Raw genomic sequence first — 22,073 nt, forward strand, 5'->3', positions numbered from 1 at the left:
ATCTTAACTCTTTGTGGTCGTCTGTCTGCTCTCAGCCACCATACCTTTTTTACCGTTCTGGTCGTTTATCTGCTCTCAGCCACCACAGCAAGAAACCATGCTAATCTTATATTTTACTCAACCAAGTATCAGTTTATGCTTTTCCTAAACGAAGAGTGATGTCTAGTGAACCTGTTCACGAATCAATACGGTGCTCCTATAGGTAATGGATAACGGTACTCAGCATCAAACAAAGCAGTCACCCACACAAGACAACGCACAGTGCGTTGGATGCATAGAAATGTGGGACAATAATGATAAAATGGCAGAATTTAGCCATTGTAACACTTTGGAGTGTTACATGTTCACAGTATTAGAACTGCTGTTTGCATAAAAGTCTCATTTCTTTTGAATAATCGCATAACTGTTTGAAGCGACAAAATCTTTGTTTATCTAAAGGGCAAAGTTCTAATCATTTCGGAGACGCAAAAATCATTATTTGAATAACTACTGGTTTAAATTATGTTGAAGTAGTTTTAAAAGCAGAATAATTGTTTGCATGAGTGTCTTATGTCATCTGAATAATCTCATGTAAAAAAATCTTTATTAAAAGTGAAAAGTGCTGATCTCTTCGAATACACATTGTTGACATTGATTACACATTTATTGCATCAATGGCAAAAGTGTCTCATATTCAACGGATAATAAAAATAAAATTTTGTATTGATTATATTTCATTTGATTTACTCTTGGAGACTGTTTCGAAAGATTTCACACGAAGACGAAATATAAAATATTATTTTTATATAAAAACATTACATTGAAACACATTGTTAAGTTAATACATGTATATAGTTCACAAAAAAATAAAAAAATGTTTATCTTTCGTAACCTTGCATGTATCACTGTTTTTTCATAGGGAAAATAATTCCGACCAGTACGACACCCATGCTCAAATTTAATACGACCGCAAAGGGTTAAATTTGCTTTCTTAATGTCCAAATACATAGATAAAATTACTCGGGCTGGAAATTTTATGTTATACTTCATATATCTTTAAAATCGACGTCATATCCAATTCTAATATCTTTTGCTGCATTTTTTTTTCTGATACAGGGAGATCGACCGTTTTGCTGTCCGATGCCAAACTGCCGTCGAAGATTTGCCACCGAGCAAGAGGTTAAGAAACATATCGACAACCACATGAATCCTCACTCGTCCAAATCACGGAAAATGGCCACAATGGCAGCGTTGAATAACAATAATAACATCAACAATCACAATAACAATAACAATAATAATAGTAACAACAACAATAATAACAACATTGTTGCAGAGCAAAAAGTTTCCCCTAACTTCGTAATGGATAAACAAAATAATCCTGTTCAGCGCATGGCACCGGTGAAACATGAATTATATTTTCCACAGTGCTATGGCCCGCCATTCAATCAGCCCTTCATTGGGGATACAACAGTTGTAACTGCCAATACAACAACTGCAGTTAATGGCAGTAGCAGTGGAACCCACCCCATTCTACCACCAGCAGTTTCAACAACTAATCCCGTCAATGGGTCTAATTCTAATCCACAACCAAGCCATACAACGTCAACCATAACTGCTGTTCCAGGAGCAGGACCTGCAGTCATAGCGACTCCGGCGCCACAAGCCGTGGTAGCACAGTGACATCCATTGCATGAACAACACCCTTCGGGTGTTCGACATGCACTTCCCGTACCACTTGGACCACCGCCTCCGGCTCTCATAGCAATTGATCGCTGAATAGTTCCGCGATATTCTAGAATGAATAATGGGGACAATGTCAGCAAGGACATGAACAGGGTATTCTGTGCAAATTTTTCACTAGGAGACGAGCGACTACAGGTGGAAAGTGAAAGTAGTCATGTGAATGGACTGCAGCATGACCAAGGAAACTGTGATATTTATTCTAAAGTCACAACCATCCATGAATGCACATCCAACATTGAAGGGGAAACACTAACGAGGGATATCATTGATATATATAAAGAAAACGAAACCAAAGACTGAAATGGCTAAAATTTCACGTTCAACATGAAATCAATCGTATACGAGAAGCGTTTTTCTGTGTTTGTGGAAAAAGGCAGTGAAAAATTTGCACGCTAGCTTAGAAAGAATCCCTTCAGACAATGTATGCCGAATAAGCAAACCGTACAAATGCATTTATGAAACCAGATGCAATGAACATATTAAATTGGTGTGATTAGAACTAGGGAAAAAGTCATAGTGGGAATACCCATATTCCCTAACATTTTAATGCAACTCTGGCATAGACTCTGACCACAAAATGAAACATGAAAGTGCGGCTGTTACCAGAAAGATAATGCCAAATTCACTTAAAAATACAAATAACGGCCCTTCTTCAGACTCCACTGGATCCAAAAAGCATTACACCATGAAAACATCTGAGAAAAAAATAGATAACTACAATATTTAACCCAGTACTGTTTAAGAAACAAGAGTGCCTAGCTGTTGTACATCAAAAAATGACCATGCGTTTCCTTTTCGATACGGAACAGGAATGTGAACTCCACTTTCGATACGGGCCATTAGAAAAACAACAGCAAAACAGAAATGAAAAATACCTCCACGATAAACAAAGAAAAAGAATCGATCATAAATGAGAAACTAATTAAGAATAAATCAACCGAGAACCTAAACTATAGGTATACATAACTTCCACAACAACAAACAGATGGTGCTATTTTTTATTAAAACTTTTTTAACAGTGCAACACATTATTAAGTGATGAAACAACAGAAATAGTTAATTGATTAATACAAATAATAACATGAAATAGAAACAACAAGCAGTTAAAACAAGGTCACAATAGGATAATTAATTTTCACGAACACGTTTACACCAGATAACAATAGTTGAAACAGTAAACAAAATAGGGTAATGTGAAATGCAAACAAGTAATGTTCGTATTTCCATTGGGACAAATCATATGGAAGTGAACACATACAACACAAATAGTTAAATGCAGGAACGAAGACTACAATCAAATATTTACCAAGGTTTATGTTTTATCATACATATACAAAACAATAAAACAAACAGTGCGAACAGTAGTGAATGTGACAGGCCGAAATCAATGTGTACTGTGTAGAGAACAAATGCTTTCATTGGAGCACAGAGGTATTTTTACTATCTACAGCATTGTTTCCTTATGGTTGATACTCGCAAAACACACAAGCATACTCACGGACGTCGGACACTTTGCGGCCGGCGAAATCTTTTATACCAACTCATTTATTTACAGGTGATAAGTGATAATCCTACGTTGTCTATCTACATAAGAATAAGAAATCTAATAAGAGATTAAGCATATGGTACAGGAGAGTACGAAGTGGGGTTACACAGGCAAATGCAAACGTTCAAAGGAAACGCATGATAAGTTGTAGTTGGTAATGGATTTGTCTAACAAAGTGCGCGAAAACAGATAGTAACTAGTAAGATATCAATTGAAATGCAATTCGAAAAGGCAACATGGACAGTAGCGTTCAAAGATTCAGCCCGTGACATTGGAAACTTTAAAATGACTAAATCCCCTTACGTTGATGACGAAATTCATCTCCTTTCAAAACAAGTTCCTTCAGGTGTCATTCGATAATGTATGATAATGTATCCTATATGTTTTAGTAACCCCAATTATATCCCCAAACTTTCTCACAATCACAAGGACAGTCGCTTAATCACTCAAAAACTGATGGCCAGCAAAAAAAATGTGGCATTACGATCTCTCTCATGACGCACATAATAAAGTGCGATTCACATACAACATCCACGTCGCGTTCACGTTCCGTCACGTCACGTTGCGTCAATTATTCTTCCATGGAATTCCTATTGAAGCATTCACATATACCAGCAACGGCATGTCGAAGTTCCCGTTGCAGGTGTATGTGAATGTTTGCATAAGAACTGCTTGGAAGAATAATTGACGCAACGTGACGGGACGGAACGTGAACATGACGTGGATGTTATATGTGAATCGCACTTAACCACTCGTATGCTTGTTTCGAGAATCAAATCAGCTTCTGCGCTTAGCTCAAGATTAGTAAATTCTATTTCATCGTTGGGCTAAAACATTCGATATTCCCAAGAAACTGGAAAGTGGCTCATGAAATGGGATGATAAATTATTCACCTCCATGAAAAGGCAAAGGCAGTAAGGATAGTGGGAGCAAAGTGTTCACGTGAGACGAAGGACGTCTCCTGCTTGTTTGGTAGTATAACTATTGACTATTGACACCGTATTGATAGTCAACCGTGATTTTGTGCGTTTCGAATTTAAGGAATTTCTAGTGAAATTTTTTTGACCTGTTATTTTCTACGAATCAACAGTTTTGACGACTGTTCACATATTCTAGGAGAGGTGAACCTATTTTGTTCAATTTCAGCAATTATTTCGCATAAACATTATTTTGTTGTTTGGGGGCAAAGTGGTCAGTGGAGTATTACTACTGACAATGTTCTGCTTTCAAAAACTGATATACCTTATCACCTTCTGCTCCCACCCACAACAAATATACCACCCCAACCAAAACCAAGCCTCATTATGGAACACGTTGTGTTTCCTACTACGTTTTTTACGTATGAGAGAATTTCAATTGCGACTCTAGGTGAATAGGCCTAACTGATTTCATACATGTACCTACAATTTCAATAATGATTTAAACAAATTTGGACAAGAAAACACGCATAAATCTATCCATTCTAGGCATGATATGTGCGAGTGACCACTTTCCCCACCACAGGTGACCATGAAAAGTTTTCAAAAACGAAGAACATACTGACGACGTTGTATTTAAATTAAATATATACCGCTGCTATTCTTTTGCATATAACAATATAATAATTTTGCTAATATCATCAAACATATGCCCAAATTAAAAAAAATATCTGAATACGAAAAATGAATAGCATTCATAAAGATGTGTATATTCCAGTAGATTATTCACTGGTTTAAGTTTTTTTTTGTAAAAAGAAAAAAATGTATAAGTGGTTGTTCCATATGCCTTCATACCGACACATTTCGCCATCTACATTCGCCGCGTTCAGAATGGTTATCTACCTTCGCAATACTTCAAATCTTGGGTATATGAAGACCACGTGCTTCAGTATTCCGTTCAAACTACAGCATTCTGGGCATAGAGATGCCGTTGCGTTGTCTAAAACAACCATTATTTAACATAAACTGTATCAAGTAGAAGTTCACTTCTCCGTGTTTAAGGGTTCATCCAGGTCGAAAGGACCGGTATGAGTTTGTGTGTCCACCTTCCGTTCTCAGCACTATTTCATTTCTGCTGCCATTTGGCTATCGACTCCGCTGCCATCAATTTCGGGATGTCTGGCTCTACTCCGCTGAACCGTATCTTGCTGCTACTGGGTCCAATGTAATTTGGCATGATTCTGGCCATTACGTTGATGGCCTTTGCCGCCTCCTCACAGGAATAGTCGACATAGAGATTAAAGTTTAGCCGTTCGTCGATCAAGACTCCGAGATATTTTACTACACGCCTCGAGGCGATGGTATGACCTCCAACAGAGACTTCTGCCCACAGCACTACTCCACGATTACTCACTAATAGCACATCGGTTTTGTGATGTACCATCTGGAATTTTTTACCTTCGATCCAGTCGTGTACATTGTCTCACTTGCCAATATTTCCACTTCCTGGAACGCCTCGCCAATTACCGTTGTTACGATATAGTCCGTAAATCCCACAACCTCCAAACCTTTGAGTAGCTCCAGCATTAGCACGCCGTCATACATCGTGTTCCGACCTAGGATGGAATCTTATGGAACTCCCGCTTATATATTCTTCAGTTTCTGTCCCCCGTATTGTATACCACGATCCGATTCTGGAAACAACTCTTCAGAATCATGTAAAAGTATCGAGGCACCTTCATTCTCGCCTCGACGGTGGCCCCCCCAGCTGGCGCTGTTGAAAGCATTCTTCACGTCAATCAAAATCACTGCGCTGAAAAGATGTCCTCTACGTTTTTGTTGTACCGACTCCTGAGCTATCTCGATAACTGTCCGGATAGCGCCCACTGTTGGCTCTCCTTTTCGGAACCCGTACTGTATTTTTAACAATCCATGATTAACATCTTTACATTTCATCAGTCTGTTGAAAATAATCCTCTCCATAAATCAGCAAACATATAAGCCTATACAATGATGGATCTCCAGGTGCTTCCCCATCCCTCAGCCCAAGCGTGAAAGTCTCCTCCGGTGATAAACGACTTTTATTCGATAAGCTTGTCTGTGAGTATATCCATTTGGTGGCTACTGCTCCGATGACCCTGAGATGCATAGCAACTGTATATGAATATTCCATTGATTTTGACGATCACAAAACCTTCCTATGAGCTACCACTTCTTGAACGCGAGGAACTCGATACGGCTGGACTCATTAACCAGTAAAAAAAAAATAGCTCCACGCTCCATTTGACAACTGTCATAGTTTTGCTTATTCCTCTGAAGACTTGTGTTATGCATTCGCTGCCCTTCTCCCGAACGATGCCGATGAGTAATATCCACGATACGGCACTCGCAATGCTTAAACAATACTCACAATGCCATGAGCCGGAACGTGGTATTCAACATCCTTCTATTACGATGTATCTTCAAATCCAAAGAAGCCACTTCAAAATACATTCAAGTTGTGTTATTCGGTATAGTAACTTACCTAGTACTACCCAGAGTAAGGAAACTCTTCCTGTTTATATACTTTTTAAAAAAGAGTTTTATTAAATTCCTAACCTACTTATTCCCTAGCCGACGTCCAGTGTGAGAAAAGAGAGCGAGCCACATGGCTGTGGCCTTTTTATTATTTCATTCTGCTGGGTATGCATATCGCATACCGCTGACGATGGATGTGCCGCGTGGCGTGGTATACCGGCTGGATTTCCTAACGGCTCCCCTTTTAGTCGAAAGTCGTCCTCGGCTTTCCTCAATTATCTTGCTGCGGTATGAACTTAACCCTCGGTTTCTTCTGAATATATTCATCTACAATGTCCTCCATACTACCCGTTGGCGTGTCTCCCTTGATAACGATTTTGGTTCTATTGCATGGTGGAAGTATGTTTTTGATGACCAAGGTGAAAATGATTCCAAGGATGATTAGAGTTGTAACGGAGAATGAACCAAGGGATATCCACTTGAAGGTGCGCAAACTTCCGTGTATGTTTGTCGTCGTCAAGTTGAGCTTGTGCAGGTGTTCTCGATGATTTAGATGAAGTTTCTGTAAGTAGTCTAGAGGCATACGATTGATGATTTCGGTGGCGTTTACCTTTAACCCGGTGGTTGGAATAAAAGACGTTGCAGGTCCTTCAGCGTCGAGATTTGTATACTCCTCTCCATTTAGGTGGATAGTACATCCGGAGAACTGAATTAAGAAAGATCCCTGCAAGTCTTTCGTGTGTTTAAAACAGCTTGAAGACATAGTCATGTTTGCATCATTTACAACGATATTGGCGTCGTTGATTTTCTTTACAAAATTTTGACCATACGTTTTCTCAACCATACATTGGGCAGAACTTCCACTCATTAGTTGTTGAATGCATGCTCCTGCTACTTCTAACTGCGACTCTTGGCAAATGTAAAGTCCTCTGGTTTTAGGACATAAATTTTGCATATGGTAAGATTTGGGTCCTTTTAGATAGTAGTTTGAAGATAGATGAACACGTGTACCATTGGTTATGACTGGTTCGATGTAGTGTAGCTCATAAATGACATCCTTAATTTTTGGAACTTTTAAGGTGTAGATAATTGAATGTGAGGTTCGAAGAACATAAGCGCTGGCGATATCCAGAATAGTGCCGAAGGAATCTAGTTCGAAATTGTTGCTGGTGAGAAACTGTTGTGCTGCGAAGATTTCTTCTGGGCTGATGAGGCGGCTGCTTGGTATATCAAACCTAGCTAAAGTTATAGCCTCCTCTACTATCTCTGAATTCTTGATGAGCTCAGCTAAATTAAATAAAAGATTAACTGATTCAAATCCATCCATTGTTTCATTATATGACTTGTAATAGTCGGTAGCTAGCAAAGAGATAGTTTTTGTTAAGTTATTGATTCTTTCTTCAAATTGCTTGTTAATTGCTGTTTGCTTATTATTTTGTTCAATTAGTGTATTGGTAGTGGTATTAATGATTTTCAAATCTTCGGCATCCGGGCTGCCTGATATATATTTCCAGGCTTTTCCTAGGGTTTCCCATCGTCTGAATCGTCTAATATTTGGCGTTTTCAGTTTTTCAAAAGTTATTAACAATTTTTCTTGTTTAGATTTTATAAGTGGGCTCAGGATGTGTCTATGTGTTATCTTTTCATTTGCAATTACAATCAGTTTTTCAATAATGGATTCAATAGAACTTACATTTACACGGTGGATAATTCTAACATAGTTATGGCTTATTCTCGCAGGTCCTAATGACACAACAGCTAGAGGGTTTTGATTTAAATCGTGTATGCGTACATCGCAGTGTCCGCCCTGGAGTAGTAGACATAGTCTGGAAGGAAGATCATATAAATGAGGGGTTTAGATAGGAGATCTTTTGATGCTTTTCTTGTGAATTTTGATGTTTGTGTCGTCGGTCACTGTCTTGTCCGTTTCAGTTTTGATGTTTATGAGTCGATATCTGTGTCCGTGAGGCGTTGGATGTGCTTTACATTTTACTAGTGCTTGTCTATTTACCAGTTTCTTGAAATCGTCCTTTGATATTATGGGTAATTTAGAATTGTGATTATTTGCGTCTAGGGATATATTGTCTCTAGCGGTCTGAAGTGTTTTGTTTTTCGAAAGGTTGATTTCGTCAATGTTAAGGGACGATGAATTTCCAAATATTATTTCTTTAGGTGTGAGTTTTGTCGTCGTATGCTTTGTCTCGTTATACAGGGTCGTTACCAAGACTAGGCCCTGATAAAGTGAAAGATTTTCTATTTTGTCTCTATTCGCCATAGACATTTCGAGCAATGTGTTGTGGAAACGTTCCACAATTCCGTTGCCATTACTGCAACTCGCGAAATGAAGAGATATACCAAGTTTGTGTAAGAATTTGTTAAATTTTGCATTTCTAAAACTTGTAGCTTGGTCACAAGTGATCATTTTTGGTAGGCCGAAACTTTTAAAGTATTCAGTCAGAGTCTCCATTAACTCATCGGCAGTTTCATTTTGAATCTTGTAAATTTGCGCGAACTTTGAGAACGCGTCAACGAGGGTTAAAAATTTTTCACCCTCTTTGACATAAACGTCTATGAAGACATTTTCAAACGGTCTTTCATAAATTCTTCTACCAATCGGGATTTTGAACGGTTTTCGTTCATATTTGGCAAATTTGCAAGATTCACAGTTTTGTACAAATACCTTGACCTTAGATAACATCCCTGGGAAGTATACAGATTTCTGTAGCTCACTGTATGTGAGTTTCCATCCTCTGTGGTTAAAATTATGACATCGTTTGATGAATTCCTGTTGGTCCGCTGATGACATCAAATCTGGAAGTTTGAAATTGGAGAAGTTAATTTTTAAGGTCTTGCTAAATGTGTTATTAATTATCCTTCGACACGACAAAGAAATGTCGAGTGGCGCAAAGATACCGTTATTCGTTGTTGGATCCAGATAATCCTTCAAAATCCTTGTTAGGTCTCCATCTGAATATCCATTTCTATGAAAAATGTGTCTTACTTGACCTGGAAAAGTATTATATATTATATGTGGGCTCTTAGACTTATCCTTAGTAATTTTTAATATAAGCTGGTTCTTGTATTTGTTGATAATTTCTGGACCATATACTTCGTGATTTTCAAAGCATTCGCTTTCCAACGTTTGAAGATTGAGTTCCATGCGGGGAATCCTGGAAAGCCCATCCGCGACTACGTTTTGCTTTCCTTTCTTGTAAATGATTCGAAAGTCGAACTGTTCCAGATAAAGCCATTGTCGGGTCACTCTTCCAGTGGCGTCTGTCAATTTTAGCTCTTTTGTTAATGGTTCATGGTCCGTGTATATAGTAAATCGTCTACCATAGAGATACGGCCTAAACGTTTTCGCGGCAAAATATATCGCTAAAAGCTCCTTTGAAGTGGCTGAGTAATTCTCTTCAGCCTTTGAAAGAGTTCGAGAGAGATATGCAATAGGTCTCTCTTTACCATCAACCAGTTGCGATAACACTGCCCCAATTGCTACGTTAGAGGCATCCGTAGTCACAATAAAAGCTTCGTCAAAGTTTGGATAGTGTAATAGCAAATCCTTAGTCATTATATCCTTTAACTGTTTAAAGGCTGTTTCGAAATCATGAGTTACATCAAACGTTTTACCTTTTCCGCATAATTTCGAAGTCATTGGTTTTGCAATGGATGCAAATTTTGGTATGAATCGGCGGTAGTAAGATACGGTTCCCAAAAACGATCTCAACTCCTTCAATGTCCTTGGGATTGGCCAATTTTTGATCGCCTCTACTTTCTTTGGGTTTGGTTTAACTCCTTGAACAGTAACGAGGTGCCCAAGAAATTCAACCTCTTTGCGAAGAAACTCCGACTTATTGCACTGTACCTTTAAATTGGCTTCTTTCAGAGTTTGCAAAACTTTAGTGATATCTTGCAGATGATTCTCCAAGGAAGGGGAAAAGATAATGATGTCGTCCATATAGACGAAACATCTGATACCCAGGTGTTTCCTCAATACAGAGTCCATCAACCTTTGGAAAGTAGCGGGCGCATTCTTCAACCCGAACGGCATGCGAATGAATTCGTATTTGCCATGATCTACATTAAAGGCAGTCTTGGGAATGTGAGCTGGTTCCACTTCAATTTGATGGAAGCCGCTTGCTAAGTCTAACACGGAAAAATATTGAGCTTTTCCTAATCTGTCAAGGATCTCGCTGATTTCCGGTATAGGGTATCGGTCAGCGGGTGTGACTTCGTTTAGCTTGCGATAGTCAACCACAATCCTATATTTCTTTTTGCCTGAATTGTCGTCTTTTTTGGGTACGACCCAAATCGGAGATGTCCACTGTGATGAGGACTCTTGAATAATCCCGTTGTCTAACATCTTCTGAATCTGTTCAGAAACAATTTCTCGAAGGTGGTATGGGTACTTGTATGTACGCTGATGGATGGGTTTTTCATTAGTCGTGTTTATAGAATGTTTTACCTCATGAGTGAAAGTTAACCTTTCGCTTTCATTGAAAAATATGTCTTTGAATGGCTTCAGGGTTTTAACCAGTAGGCGGATTTCTTCTTTGTTTAAATGATCGGCAGGAAATTTTAGTTTACCTGTACTGCATTTGTCTTCCAACAAGTAAGGATCATTATCGAATGGTTTTAAGTTGTGATTTCTTTTCTTTCCATTTGCAGACAGAAATACTGTTGCCCTGTTATCCTCGGCTACATATAAGCCAGGATTTACAGTGACATTTGAGTTGATATCTGTTTCATGCTCAATTAAAAATGTGCCATTCGATGTAGTACAAATCTCACCAAGTTTTTCACGACACTCGTGGAAATTTATGTTTGAAGGATAGTACTTTGTGAAAGAGTACTCTCTGTTACCAATTTTTAAAAAATGATGTGTTGTATCAATGATTGCGTTCATGCGCGCTAAATTTTCGTAGCCTATAAGGCCATCGAAAAATGGATGAAATTTAAACACGTGGTATGGCAATTTTTCACTGAAGGATTCTGCAAACAAATTAGCATGTACAACGCTATCTATTACAAATTTACCATTTTTGTTTGTTACAACCGCAGGATTAGATACCTTGCTAGCGGTTTTGACATGTTCCGGATTTATATACGACTTATTGGCCCCTGTGTCGACCAGAAAGTTTAAATAACCTTTCGAAGTCGTAAAACGAATGTATGGTATAAAATTCAAGTTCGAGAGTTTTTCAATCTGACCACGTGAAAATTTAGTTCATTGGATTCCACTGCGATATCTGATTCGTCGTCATCGTCATCGTCATTGTCATCGTCCGAGTCATTGTTCACTATGGCGCTTTGCGCTCCATTTGATTCATTATTATTATGCTCAACCCACGCTCTGTATTGCTGATATGGTTTCTTATGTTGTTGTTGTTGTTGTTGTTGTTGCTGTTGCGGTGGGGGTTTATTAAAATTTAATTTACTTTGGTGTGCTTGATTTCCGAATGCTTTTGGTTTTACCGTCCCCTTTGCGCGTGTCTCGGCGTTAGCATTAAGCATAACTGCTGAGTGTGCTTCATCGAGTGTAGAAGGTTTAGAATTTCTAATAATGGACGCAAGTGGCTCCCCTATATTGTCCAAATATTTTGAGACTGTTATCATCTCGATAATTTCGTTTGGTGAGAGCGGGTTCATTTGAAGATTAGCCTTCAACTTAGTATTGATTTCTTTAACCTCGTTAAAGAATCTCGAATTGTTTTTGTCACCTTTACGGATATGGAATAAAAGTGAAAGGTTAGTAGTAAAATCTCTTTGGTCACCGAAGTTTTCGACCAAAATTTTCTTAATCCCCTGTAAAGTACTGGGATTCCCGTTGGCACATAGAATAGTGCGTGCCTCACCTTTAATTTTGTTTCTTATTGCTCTGAGATAGAACATGTTTAATGTGTCAGGAGCACCCTTTCGTCCCTTCACTTTAAAGGTATCGTATAATTCGTCAACTTCTTCCAACCACGAGTTTAATTCTCGTTTGTTGCCCGTGAACTCGGACAAATTTTTGATGGGATCTGGCAGGCGATAAAGATCGTCATTCTGCCCCCCGGCGAGCATTGTTTTAAGCTCCTCAACCGTGTTACGGAGCTGCTCAATTTCACTGCACTTTTCGTCTGGCATTGTTTCGGTAGTTAAGTATAATTAAATGTGTGTACTTACACGATTATTTCCAGCATTCGATATGCTGATATGTAGGCCCCGAGGAGGCGGGCAATAGTTGTCGTTCTGCTAGGGGCGATGTCCAAGCGATGCTCCAGAATGATTATTCGGTGCTGCTGCTGGTGATCACTACTAAGCTTTCACTGTCACTTTGTCACTTTTTTTCTAAAACCTCCTGATGGGTATCCTACCGGCTGCGCCAGTAAGGAAACTCTTCCTGTTTATATACTTTTTAAAAAAGAGTTTTATTAAATTCCTAACCTACTTATTCCCTAGCCGACGTCCAGTGTGAGAAAAGAGAGCGAGCCACATGGCTGTGGCCTTTTTATTATTTCATTCTGCTGGGTATGCATATCGCATACCGCTGACGATGGATGTGCCGCGTGGCGTGGTATACCGGCTGGATTTCCTAACGCAGCAAACATTAAATCGCATAACAAGCGTATATATAACATCATATGCCCTAAAATTTGGTTGGCATATAATGCGCCTAACTGGCATATGCATGCAAAAGTGGAGGCCATATACATACATGGCAAATGCTTACCGAATTTGTTTGGATGAATATGCAACTTTGACCGGCTATAATAGCGACTTGTGCCATACTCATATACGATTTATTACAGACATAGAAAAAAAAACAAATGGCGCAAAATATTTTCGTGAAATGTTTATTATAGCCTCACGAATCGCCATATGTGAGTATTTATGTTTGTAGAAATAATAATTGTTTGATTGACTTGTGTTGGGAGTGGAATTGAATGTTTAAAATGGCACAGGTTGATGTTTGGTGAAAACTGCTCCGATATGGGTTCGAACTCCGGTCGTCTGGATTATCATCCACCAGCTATCTCGCGCGGCTATCTGCAATTTATTTCAACAGCGGTTAAAACTTTCGAGTGCATCAGCATTTCATTGACATTTCAATATGATGTAATATGTCCTTTATTAGGATCTAATATGATTTACTGTTTCATGATTTTCTTCACCATGCAACACGATTTACTACAGTACTGAATCGATTTAAATTATACGCTTATACGACACACAAACTGCATCAGCGTAATATACGTATATGATGCGGGTTAAATATATTTTACGACAATGTACATCATAAAATTGATGTTTATTATACCGATATGCGACTTAATTTGATAATGGTATATAAAATCGAGTTTTTACATTTTATGCGATTTCAAATATACACGATACATACTTTGATTGATATTATATGCGATTATGATTTATTCGGATTCTTGTAAGACTTGGCACGTGCAAAATTATACGATTTAATGTTTGCTGGGTACCTACGTTGAGAAGGCAAAAGTTCCACTGGGAACGTTAGTGGCATCCAAGAAGAAAGGAAGAACGTCGATCGTTTCCATAGTATAGTATCGATCCCCACTTCTCTTCTGTTTGAATAATATCTCGGCTTTCTCGACCACTCGCCTAATCGTTCGCTAACTGGTTCTGGTTTGACTGGTCTGCTTTTCAACTGGGCGAACGTTAACTGGTCCTTGGACCAGTTAAAAAGTAGAATTTCGTAAACAATCGACGCCATATTCAAATGGAAGATTTGCTGTGAGGGGCATTCGAATGTAATTTGAAATGTTATGAAAATTGACATTATTTTCGCATGACAAAATCATTGATTAAATTACAGAAAAAAAATCCTCAAATTATATTTCATACCTGTTGTCGCACTCAATGCGAAACTTCAATTGGAATCCCTTTGTTTATCCAATTTCATGATCAACGCGAATCAAACAATTTATTGAAGTTCCCCTCGATTTTATTTGACGTTCAACATGCCAGACCAGTTAAAACGCGAATGTCGATAGCTGGTCTTCCCTTTTCGCTCAGTTAGTGAATGTTTACTGTATATGGAAAGCATCCGCGGTTGACTTTCCGTTCTGGAAATCGAACTGCTTGCATGAGAAACCCTAATTACCTTCGGTCAACATTTTTAATTTTCAGGCTGTTAGCTCTGAAATCGAATATTTACAATAATTATGTAATACGCAAGTTAAGTAGTTCTAGTGGAATATTTCCATATTGCAGCCCCTCACTGGTAAACTACTATTCTCGCACCTATGGCCACCTTTTCCGCTTTACTGTCACACAGTATCAGTTTTCGCTTGGCCATCGTGAATAAAAATCGCAATAAAGAAAACTGCAGTTTATTTCCCACGTTCTAGTTTTCCCGAGTTTTTCGCTGAATATCCCGAACTATTTAACGCGTAACGCGTAGTTAAAGAGCTCTATTGCTTTATATCCGATTAGAATAAAAGAGACACAATTTACTTAGTGTTCTCGCTACAAAGTGTTCCCCGCCAAAATCACATATATGCGGAAAATCACCCCAGCTAGAAAGGCTCTGGAGAATCCCGTCTCATAAGTATTCGTACCCATCACTAGCTTTTCACTTTTCGGGACACGATTCCGCGGGTGCCATTGAACCAGCGCGGTGATTACTAAGTGCCCCAATTGTTCTTTGGTTCCAATTTCCTCGACATACGTTGACGCACAATATCTATCTAAAAATTTCGCCATTTTATCAGGGTTCATGTCCGAGAGATCGCTGTCTGCACAATGTTCTTTGACGTATATCTCTCTGTCGGAAGGCTTGGTATCCCGTGTTCGATCGTAACTTTTTGCCGTTTCCTAGAACTACAAAATCACTAGCTTTTCACTTTTCTCGTCAAATCTGCAGATAATGTTTTCCCTCTTCAATGGACTGCAGAAGATGACATCGGTTATAGATTCACGACCGTTTTTGGAAAAGTTATGATGGTACTCTCACTCGACAGCACGTGAAAATTTCATTAATTTTTCCGATCTCGAAATTTTCATATGAATTTGAAACCACTTCTTGAAAGGAGTACCTATATATAACTTGATCGCAGCTATACCTGCCCTGTTCGCTACACAGTTAACATTATCTGGAGGAACTCGATACGACTCTGCATTGATTGCAACTCCGCATTTTGTTTCTGTAGTTTACGAACAGGTTACATGTGATTGAGGTTGATCTGGGTTATTTTCACTACCGTTTGTCGGCCATCACGATTGATTCGTACAGACTCTTGAAACATGACCCTCCTTGTCAAACTTTCTGCACAGCTCAGATCGGTTGGGGCCACAACAGATTTTCGTGTGATTCCCAAAACCCAGACACTTGAAGCATAGCCCTCAATGAACACACTGACTTTGATTTTGCTCGTCTTCTCCAGTTTATTTTACACTGACGACGAGAGTCATATTGAAAGTCGTCTGCGTGCCACCAAATATTATTGATGTTTCTCCCAGGTCACACTGTACTACTCCCCTAACGACGAGTTTCTTGGAGGCTAAACTCCTGACCTCTACAAACGTACCAAGAGACCTTCAATGATTTGCTGAGACGAGAACAGCTGAGCTATAAACCACTATTCATTTTTGTAAGTGTCACCCTTTTTCATCCAGGGAGTAAGATACCAGGCAGTGTCAGTGATAAGACTTCTGGTTTCTGTTATAATTTCCGAACAATCCATAGAAACCTTTATTGATTCGTTGAAAGTTTGGATGAATTCTGACTAAAGACAAATGACTGACAATGTCAAATTCATAGAATCAAAGATGGTAATATTGAAGTATCAAGAATTTTATTATCCTTATTTATCTTTAGGGAATTCAAGATTCCCTTGCCCCTACAAGTTCAGTATTTGGTGTAAATTAATGATCAAGCTGTTTTTTTTTCGAAAAAAAATCATGATGTTTATTTAGAACGAAATTGCGTATACAATTGATTGTTTTCTACAACTGTGCTTCAAACACTGCGTTCGGCAGCCTTTACAAAACACTATATTGAGCTATATTGAGTGAATTGTATACAACGTTATTACGGCTGTCACCGTGTGTGTAGAATCCGGAAGAGTTCATCCGTCGTGACAACTTTGATGAGCTCGGTGTTATTATGAATACCACGATACTGTCACGTCACGGGGAAAAACAAGTATATTTGTTACTTGTGTTTTAGATGGTGAAAGCTAGTCACGCGGAATGGAGTAAGTTTAATTTCGGATTTATTTAGCTTTTTTGCTAACATTTTGAATCTTGTCTTGCTTTTAGAGAAAAAAAAGATAAACAAACAGCAATTTACCCGCTTGGTGGTATTTTTAGAACGAAATCCTGACGTATCCAGAGAACGTAAATTTGTTTATTTGGATTCGATAAATGCTCTATGGGATATAATTGAGGACTAAAAATGTAGCTCCCGTAGACAAATTGAAACATGGCGAAAGATCTAATTTCGATTGCCCTAAATCAATAGAAATTTTTTGTTTCTATTTTAAGGATTAGACTAACAGAGAGTTGCAACCCCATTAAATGGCAATGGAGGCCACTGGCCCAAAACGATAATTATGATTGATTATGTGAAGAATTGATTTGTTGATATTTTGAATATAAAATAATAACTGTAATGTTTTTCCAACATTGCAGAGCTGGTTTTTGTAATTCAAACATTCGCAATTGGTGGACAAGACCCGAATCAGGCGATAGTTACATCGAATAAGACCATTGATCTTTTGTTTTAACGTAATAGATATTTTCAACGATATTGTTTTGAAGACATACTTTGAATGAAAGAATATTTAAGTTTCAAATAAGAAAAAAAGAATCTATCATTGCAAAGCTTCAAAATTAATAATGTTTAAATTATTCTCTAGTTCTTTTCCATTATTTTGATATTCTTCTAAAGAAAATCTGAATCATTTTCTGCTTTTGGCAAATTCCTTGAAACTCATCAGATGTTCCATATGAAAATTATGCTTCTGACCGACGCTACTGACCAGTTTCTGTTTAAATAATTATATGAAACCTAATGTCCCGTATATCAAATTACACGAGAATGGGAAGGATAAGAGGATTAAACTTCAGAATCCCAAATGGAGGTAGCTAAGATTATACTGATCATGAGATGAATAAATTCGGGTTTATTCTGGGATATAGAAGATATTATTATTCATAAAAATTGTAGAAACGGTTCTTAAAAAATGATTCTAACGTTGACCTATACTAAATTCTTCACAATCTTCAAACGAGTAAGACAGAGCTGAGTACAAGAGTATGCGAGATATCGATTATTAAACTCATGATTGTCATGCCTTATCTCTAGAGTAATTTATAGAAAGAGGAAATAAAACTACATTCCCATATGTTCAACAACTACATTATTCAAGAGTAACCAAGTATTCCTCCTCATCTTTGAACCAGCGTTTGAAGCAGCAAACTAACGCACCAAGCAAATGATTCATAGAATGAGTCCGAATAGTTGGCATTGAAATACCGAAAGTGTCGGACAACTTAGCCTTGTGGTTTTGATCGAAACCAGGGCTGTGGAGTCGTAGAAAAATTTCCCGACTCCGACTCACCCACATTAATTAGTACCGATTAGTACCGATTTCGTCCAAATTTGTTCAAATCATATTTGAAATCATAATGTTCCGCATAACGAGGCTTGGTTTAGTTGCAGTGGCCTATTTATCCAGGGTCCAAGCCATAAAAGGATCCTTTTCAAGGGCACAATGTGATGCGGTTTATCATCTTTAGCGAACAGAACATTGTAAGTCGTTATTCACATATGACCACTTTGCCTCCAAACATCAAAGTATTTTCTATGCTAATTGATCGCTGAGATTAAACAAAATATGTGTTCACCTAGAATATGTGAACAGCCGTTAAACTGATGATTTGTCCAATACATCAGATTGAATAAACTAAATTTAACGAGAAATTCCTTATATACCATGCGCAAAGAACTACGGCCTAATGGCTATCGAGAAAGCAACTTCTGTTTTTATTTATTTTTTGACATGCGACAGCTCTACTGAAGTACGTGGTGACTCAAAAGTCATTAAATTCTTCAAACATAAGGTGACTATCAATACGGCATCTATAGTCAATAGTTATACTACCAAACAAGCAGGTGACCACTTTGCCCCCCATGACCAATTTGTCCTCCCTACCCCTATATCGTGACTCTCGTCTTATCGCAGCTCTCCGTCTTTCAATGCACAGCGCAGACGCATTCATTTCATTCATTATCAATCATCTGTGATTTGATATGATCCAATAAATTAGAATGGCATTACCAGACAACATCCAGTTTCTATCCAATCGTTTTTAGATATTATGAAATTTCTTGTTGAGCCACTGCCCATCTTGAAGTGTTGAAATCAATTACAAAGAGCTTTTCCCTGAAATCAGCTACATCATACACATTCTATTGTACTCATTTTGCTAATCGAATCGATGGTGTACAAAAAAAATTGCACAGATCAAACTTCATAGCATAGAAGTTGCAAATCCAAAATGCGTCTAGGAAAAGAGATTGTTTTCAAGTTTTGAAATACTATTCCTGTGCCAAGCACTCATTTCCAATCCTCATTTCATTTCAAAGCTGTCTGTCACCATTTTCATGGAAATACATACCTACCCCCATTTCCGTAGTTGTGTTCTGTAACGTCCTGATATTGTTCTCCGCAACATTAACGGGGCTTTTCTTACTTGTGTTTTTAATACGGTTTTTATCTTCTGGCACTACTTGTTTTTTATCATATCTCGGATTCACCGAGAACGAAGATTACAAGAGAATAATAAATGTAATGTGTTTCCTCCAACTTTCCTCATTTCTTGGAAGCCATCATATATATTTTATGCACTCCAAAAATATTGGAACGACTCGATGTCAGTGCCACATCAATCATTCTAAACTACATGAATAGCAAGTAGAAAATATATAGTTTGTAGAAGTGAGTACAGATTTTAGAACCATATTCGGATGATTTTTTTATTCTTTTGGAATATGTGTATTACGTTCAATCTTTTCGTGAGAAATAACTTTCTGATCACACACACAAAACTGATTCAAGAAACATTTAGGAAAAAACAAATGAATTAAGTAACCAAAAAAGAAAAACAAAAATTAATAAGACTAAAGACTCGTGATATCTAACATTTAGGCCAATTTTATCAATAATTCTATATTACTCTAATTATCATTATCAATGACTAAATGAAAGAAACTTTTCGTATACAAGCTGAAACTTCAACGAATGCAGTTCGGATAAAAGACAATCCAATCGAGCTAGATTGCGACAGAATGGAAAAAAAACCACAACAAGCGTGAAGAAATGTCACATGTACGACATTAAGAGAGAGAGAGAGAGAGAGAGAGAGAGAGAGAGAGAATATAAAAACAATCGCTCTCTGGTATTGAGTTTTCCCTGTTTAGTTTAAACTATTTTTAATTCTTGCTAGAAATTAAACGTAGAGTCAAAAAAAAAGAAAAACTGAATCTGTGATACAAAAATGCTCTAAATTAGTGGTTTTATTTTTCCTCTCGGACAAATTATTGTAACCAATTAGTTGAGAATTTTGTTGATATTGTAAAGATTAAAAATCAAACCGTTTAGGACAAATTTTATATACACTCAAAACGTATCGCGAGTCATCATAGGTATTTTGGAATGACCGAAAAAAAGAATAGGAAAAGTTTAGGCAAAAGAGCAAGAAAGTGATGTAATCTGAACCAGTTTACAAAAGTTTATGTTCCATTTGGGAAATAAAACAACATGACTTCATTTATTTTTCATTGAAGTGTCGTGTGCCATAGATACTAGAAGTTTCCATTTTATAAAAATAAATATGATTTCTTTTTTGTTTTGTTTTACTAGTTATAGTGCAGAGCGAAAAAAGTAATGGTTTATGGTAAAATAAAGCATAGTTGTAAGGCCGTAATGATAGGGAAATTAATTCTAAGCAATATATTTGTATACTTCTTTGGGGATGGAGACATACACGAATAAAGTGAATAAATTTACTGTTTTTTTGGATGTAGCAGAGTATATTTTCAAGAATGCTCTAACATTTACTAATAACTTGAAGCATTTGCATGTTCTAACGCATTAACATTCGGAGACGGAACACAAAATGGACATACTGCGTTTGATACAAAGCGTAATGATTAAGAATATAGCAATGTTTAGCTATTTATGTTTTTATAATAATTATTGACATGATTTTTTCGATGATCAAGTATGAATACTACGATTTTATTCGAATTCAATGTTTTATTCACGTAATTCATAATTGGGATTAATACAGATCACTTACTATGCCATTAAGTATTCAAATTCTAATCTTTTTATGTAGATCCTTGCAATTCAATACAAAAAACTCAACCATACAAATGTTATTCCTTTGGTAGTTTCACAAATGTTTGTGTTGCTTTCGTTACCTATCCGTTCGATTACGTGAGAACGAGAACCATCTTTCACTAAGATTGTGTTATTTTCAATAATCGTATTCGCGTTTACGGCAATGAGCTTCGTTTACTGGTTAAGGAAGAAGGGCCCGAAAACTTCGAAGGTGAGAAATGAAGACCGACTCTTCTCTGAGTAGTTTCGCTTCGACTAGAACTGCTGCGGCAGTTGCCGTCAACAAAAAATGGATTGACTAGAAAATGAATTGACTAGCGTTGACTAGCGAGGATGACTGATGAACAAGTCCAGTCAATGGTTGTTCTAACTGACGCGACTAATGAATACGAATCTGCCTCTTCATTGAACTGACTTCAATCCACATATCTACCCCCCTATTTTGACGTCCATATAAGGAGGAACGAAAACTTGATTTCTGATGCAAAAAAGTAATAACCCCATCAATGAACGGTTTATTTTCTACCCATCGCGAACTCAAACCAACAAACTCAAACAGTTATCAGGAATGCTGTAAGGGTTAGTATTAGTAAATAGCGTACAAAATAACGCACATACACTGCACGATATTTTATACGTGTGAGTAATTTTCCTGGACGACACAAACAAATCTAGCTCACCTGTAGCGTACGTCAAACAACGTTGAACTAAAACATGGATGCATGCATACGTGATAAATATGAGAGAGAGAGAGAGAAAAAGAGAGAGAGAAAGAGAGAGAGAGAGAGAGAGAGAGAGGAACGAATTCGTTCTGGGGGAAGTCATTTGCAAAATGCAAAATGCTGAATACGGATATAGTTGGCTAGATAGTCAGCTGACTATCCTCAGTTGACTATGACTATGCCGAGCCCTGTAAGGGAGAGTCAAAGATAATAACTGATTTTCAGGCGTGATGAACACGTTTTTAAAACTTGTTTTTACTAGTGGTGAAAAAATCTCATA

General features: G+C 37.6%; 1 protein-coding gene across 3 annotated transcripts in view; it reads left to right on the plus strand.

The window, feature by feature from the left end:
• LOC129771315 (endothelial zinc finger protein induced by tumor necrosis factor alpha-like) overlaps positions 1-20,094 on the plus strand; it is a 99,129-nt gene extending 79,035 nt beyond the window's left edge. For all 3 annotated transcript variants that reach the window (XM_055774833.1, XM_055774834.1, XM_055774835.1), the window contains one exon: positions 1,096-20,094. In XM_055774833.1, coding sequence (XP_055630808.1) covers positions 1,096-1,662 — 567 coding nt within the window. In that variant the 3' untranslated portion in view covers positions 1,663-20,094. The remainder of the gene's footprint in view (positions 1-1,095) is intronic.
• The last annotated feature ends 1,979 nt before the right edge of the window (positions 20,095-22,073 follow it).

This window comes from Toxorhynchites rutilus, chromosome 2, assembly GCF_029784135.1.
Source record: "Toxorhynchites rutilus septentrionalis strain SRP chromosome 2, ASM2978413v1, whole genome shotgun sequence".
NCBI classification, from domain to species: domain Eukaryota; kingdom Metazoa; phylum Arthropoda; class Insecta; order Diptera; family Culicidae; genus Toxorhynchites; species Toxorhynchites rutilus.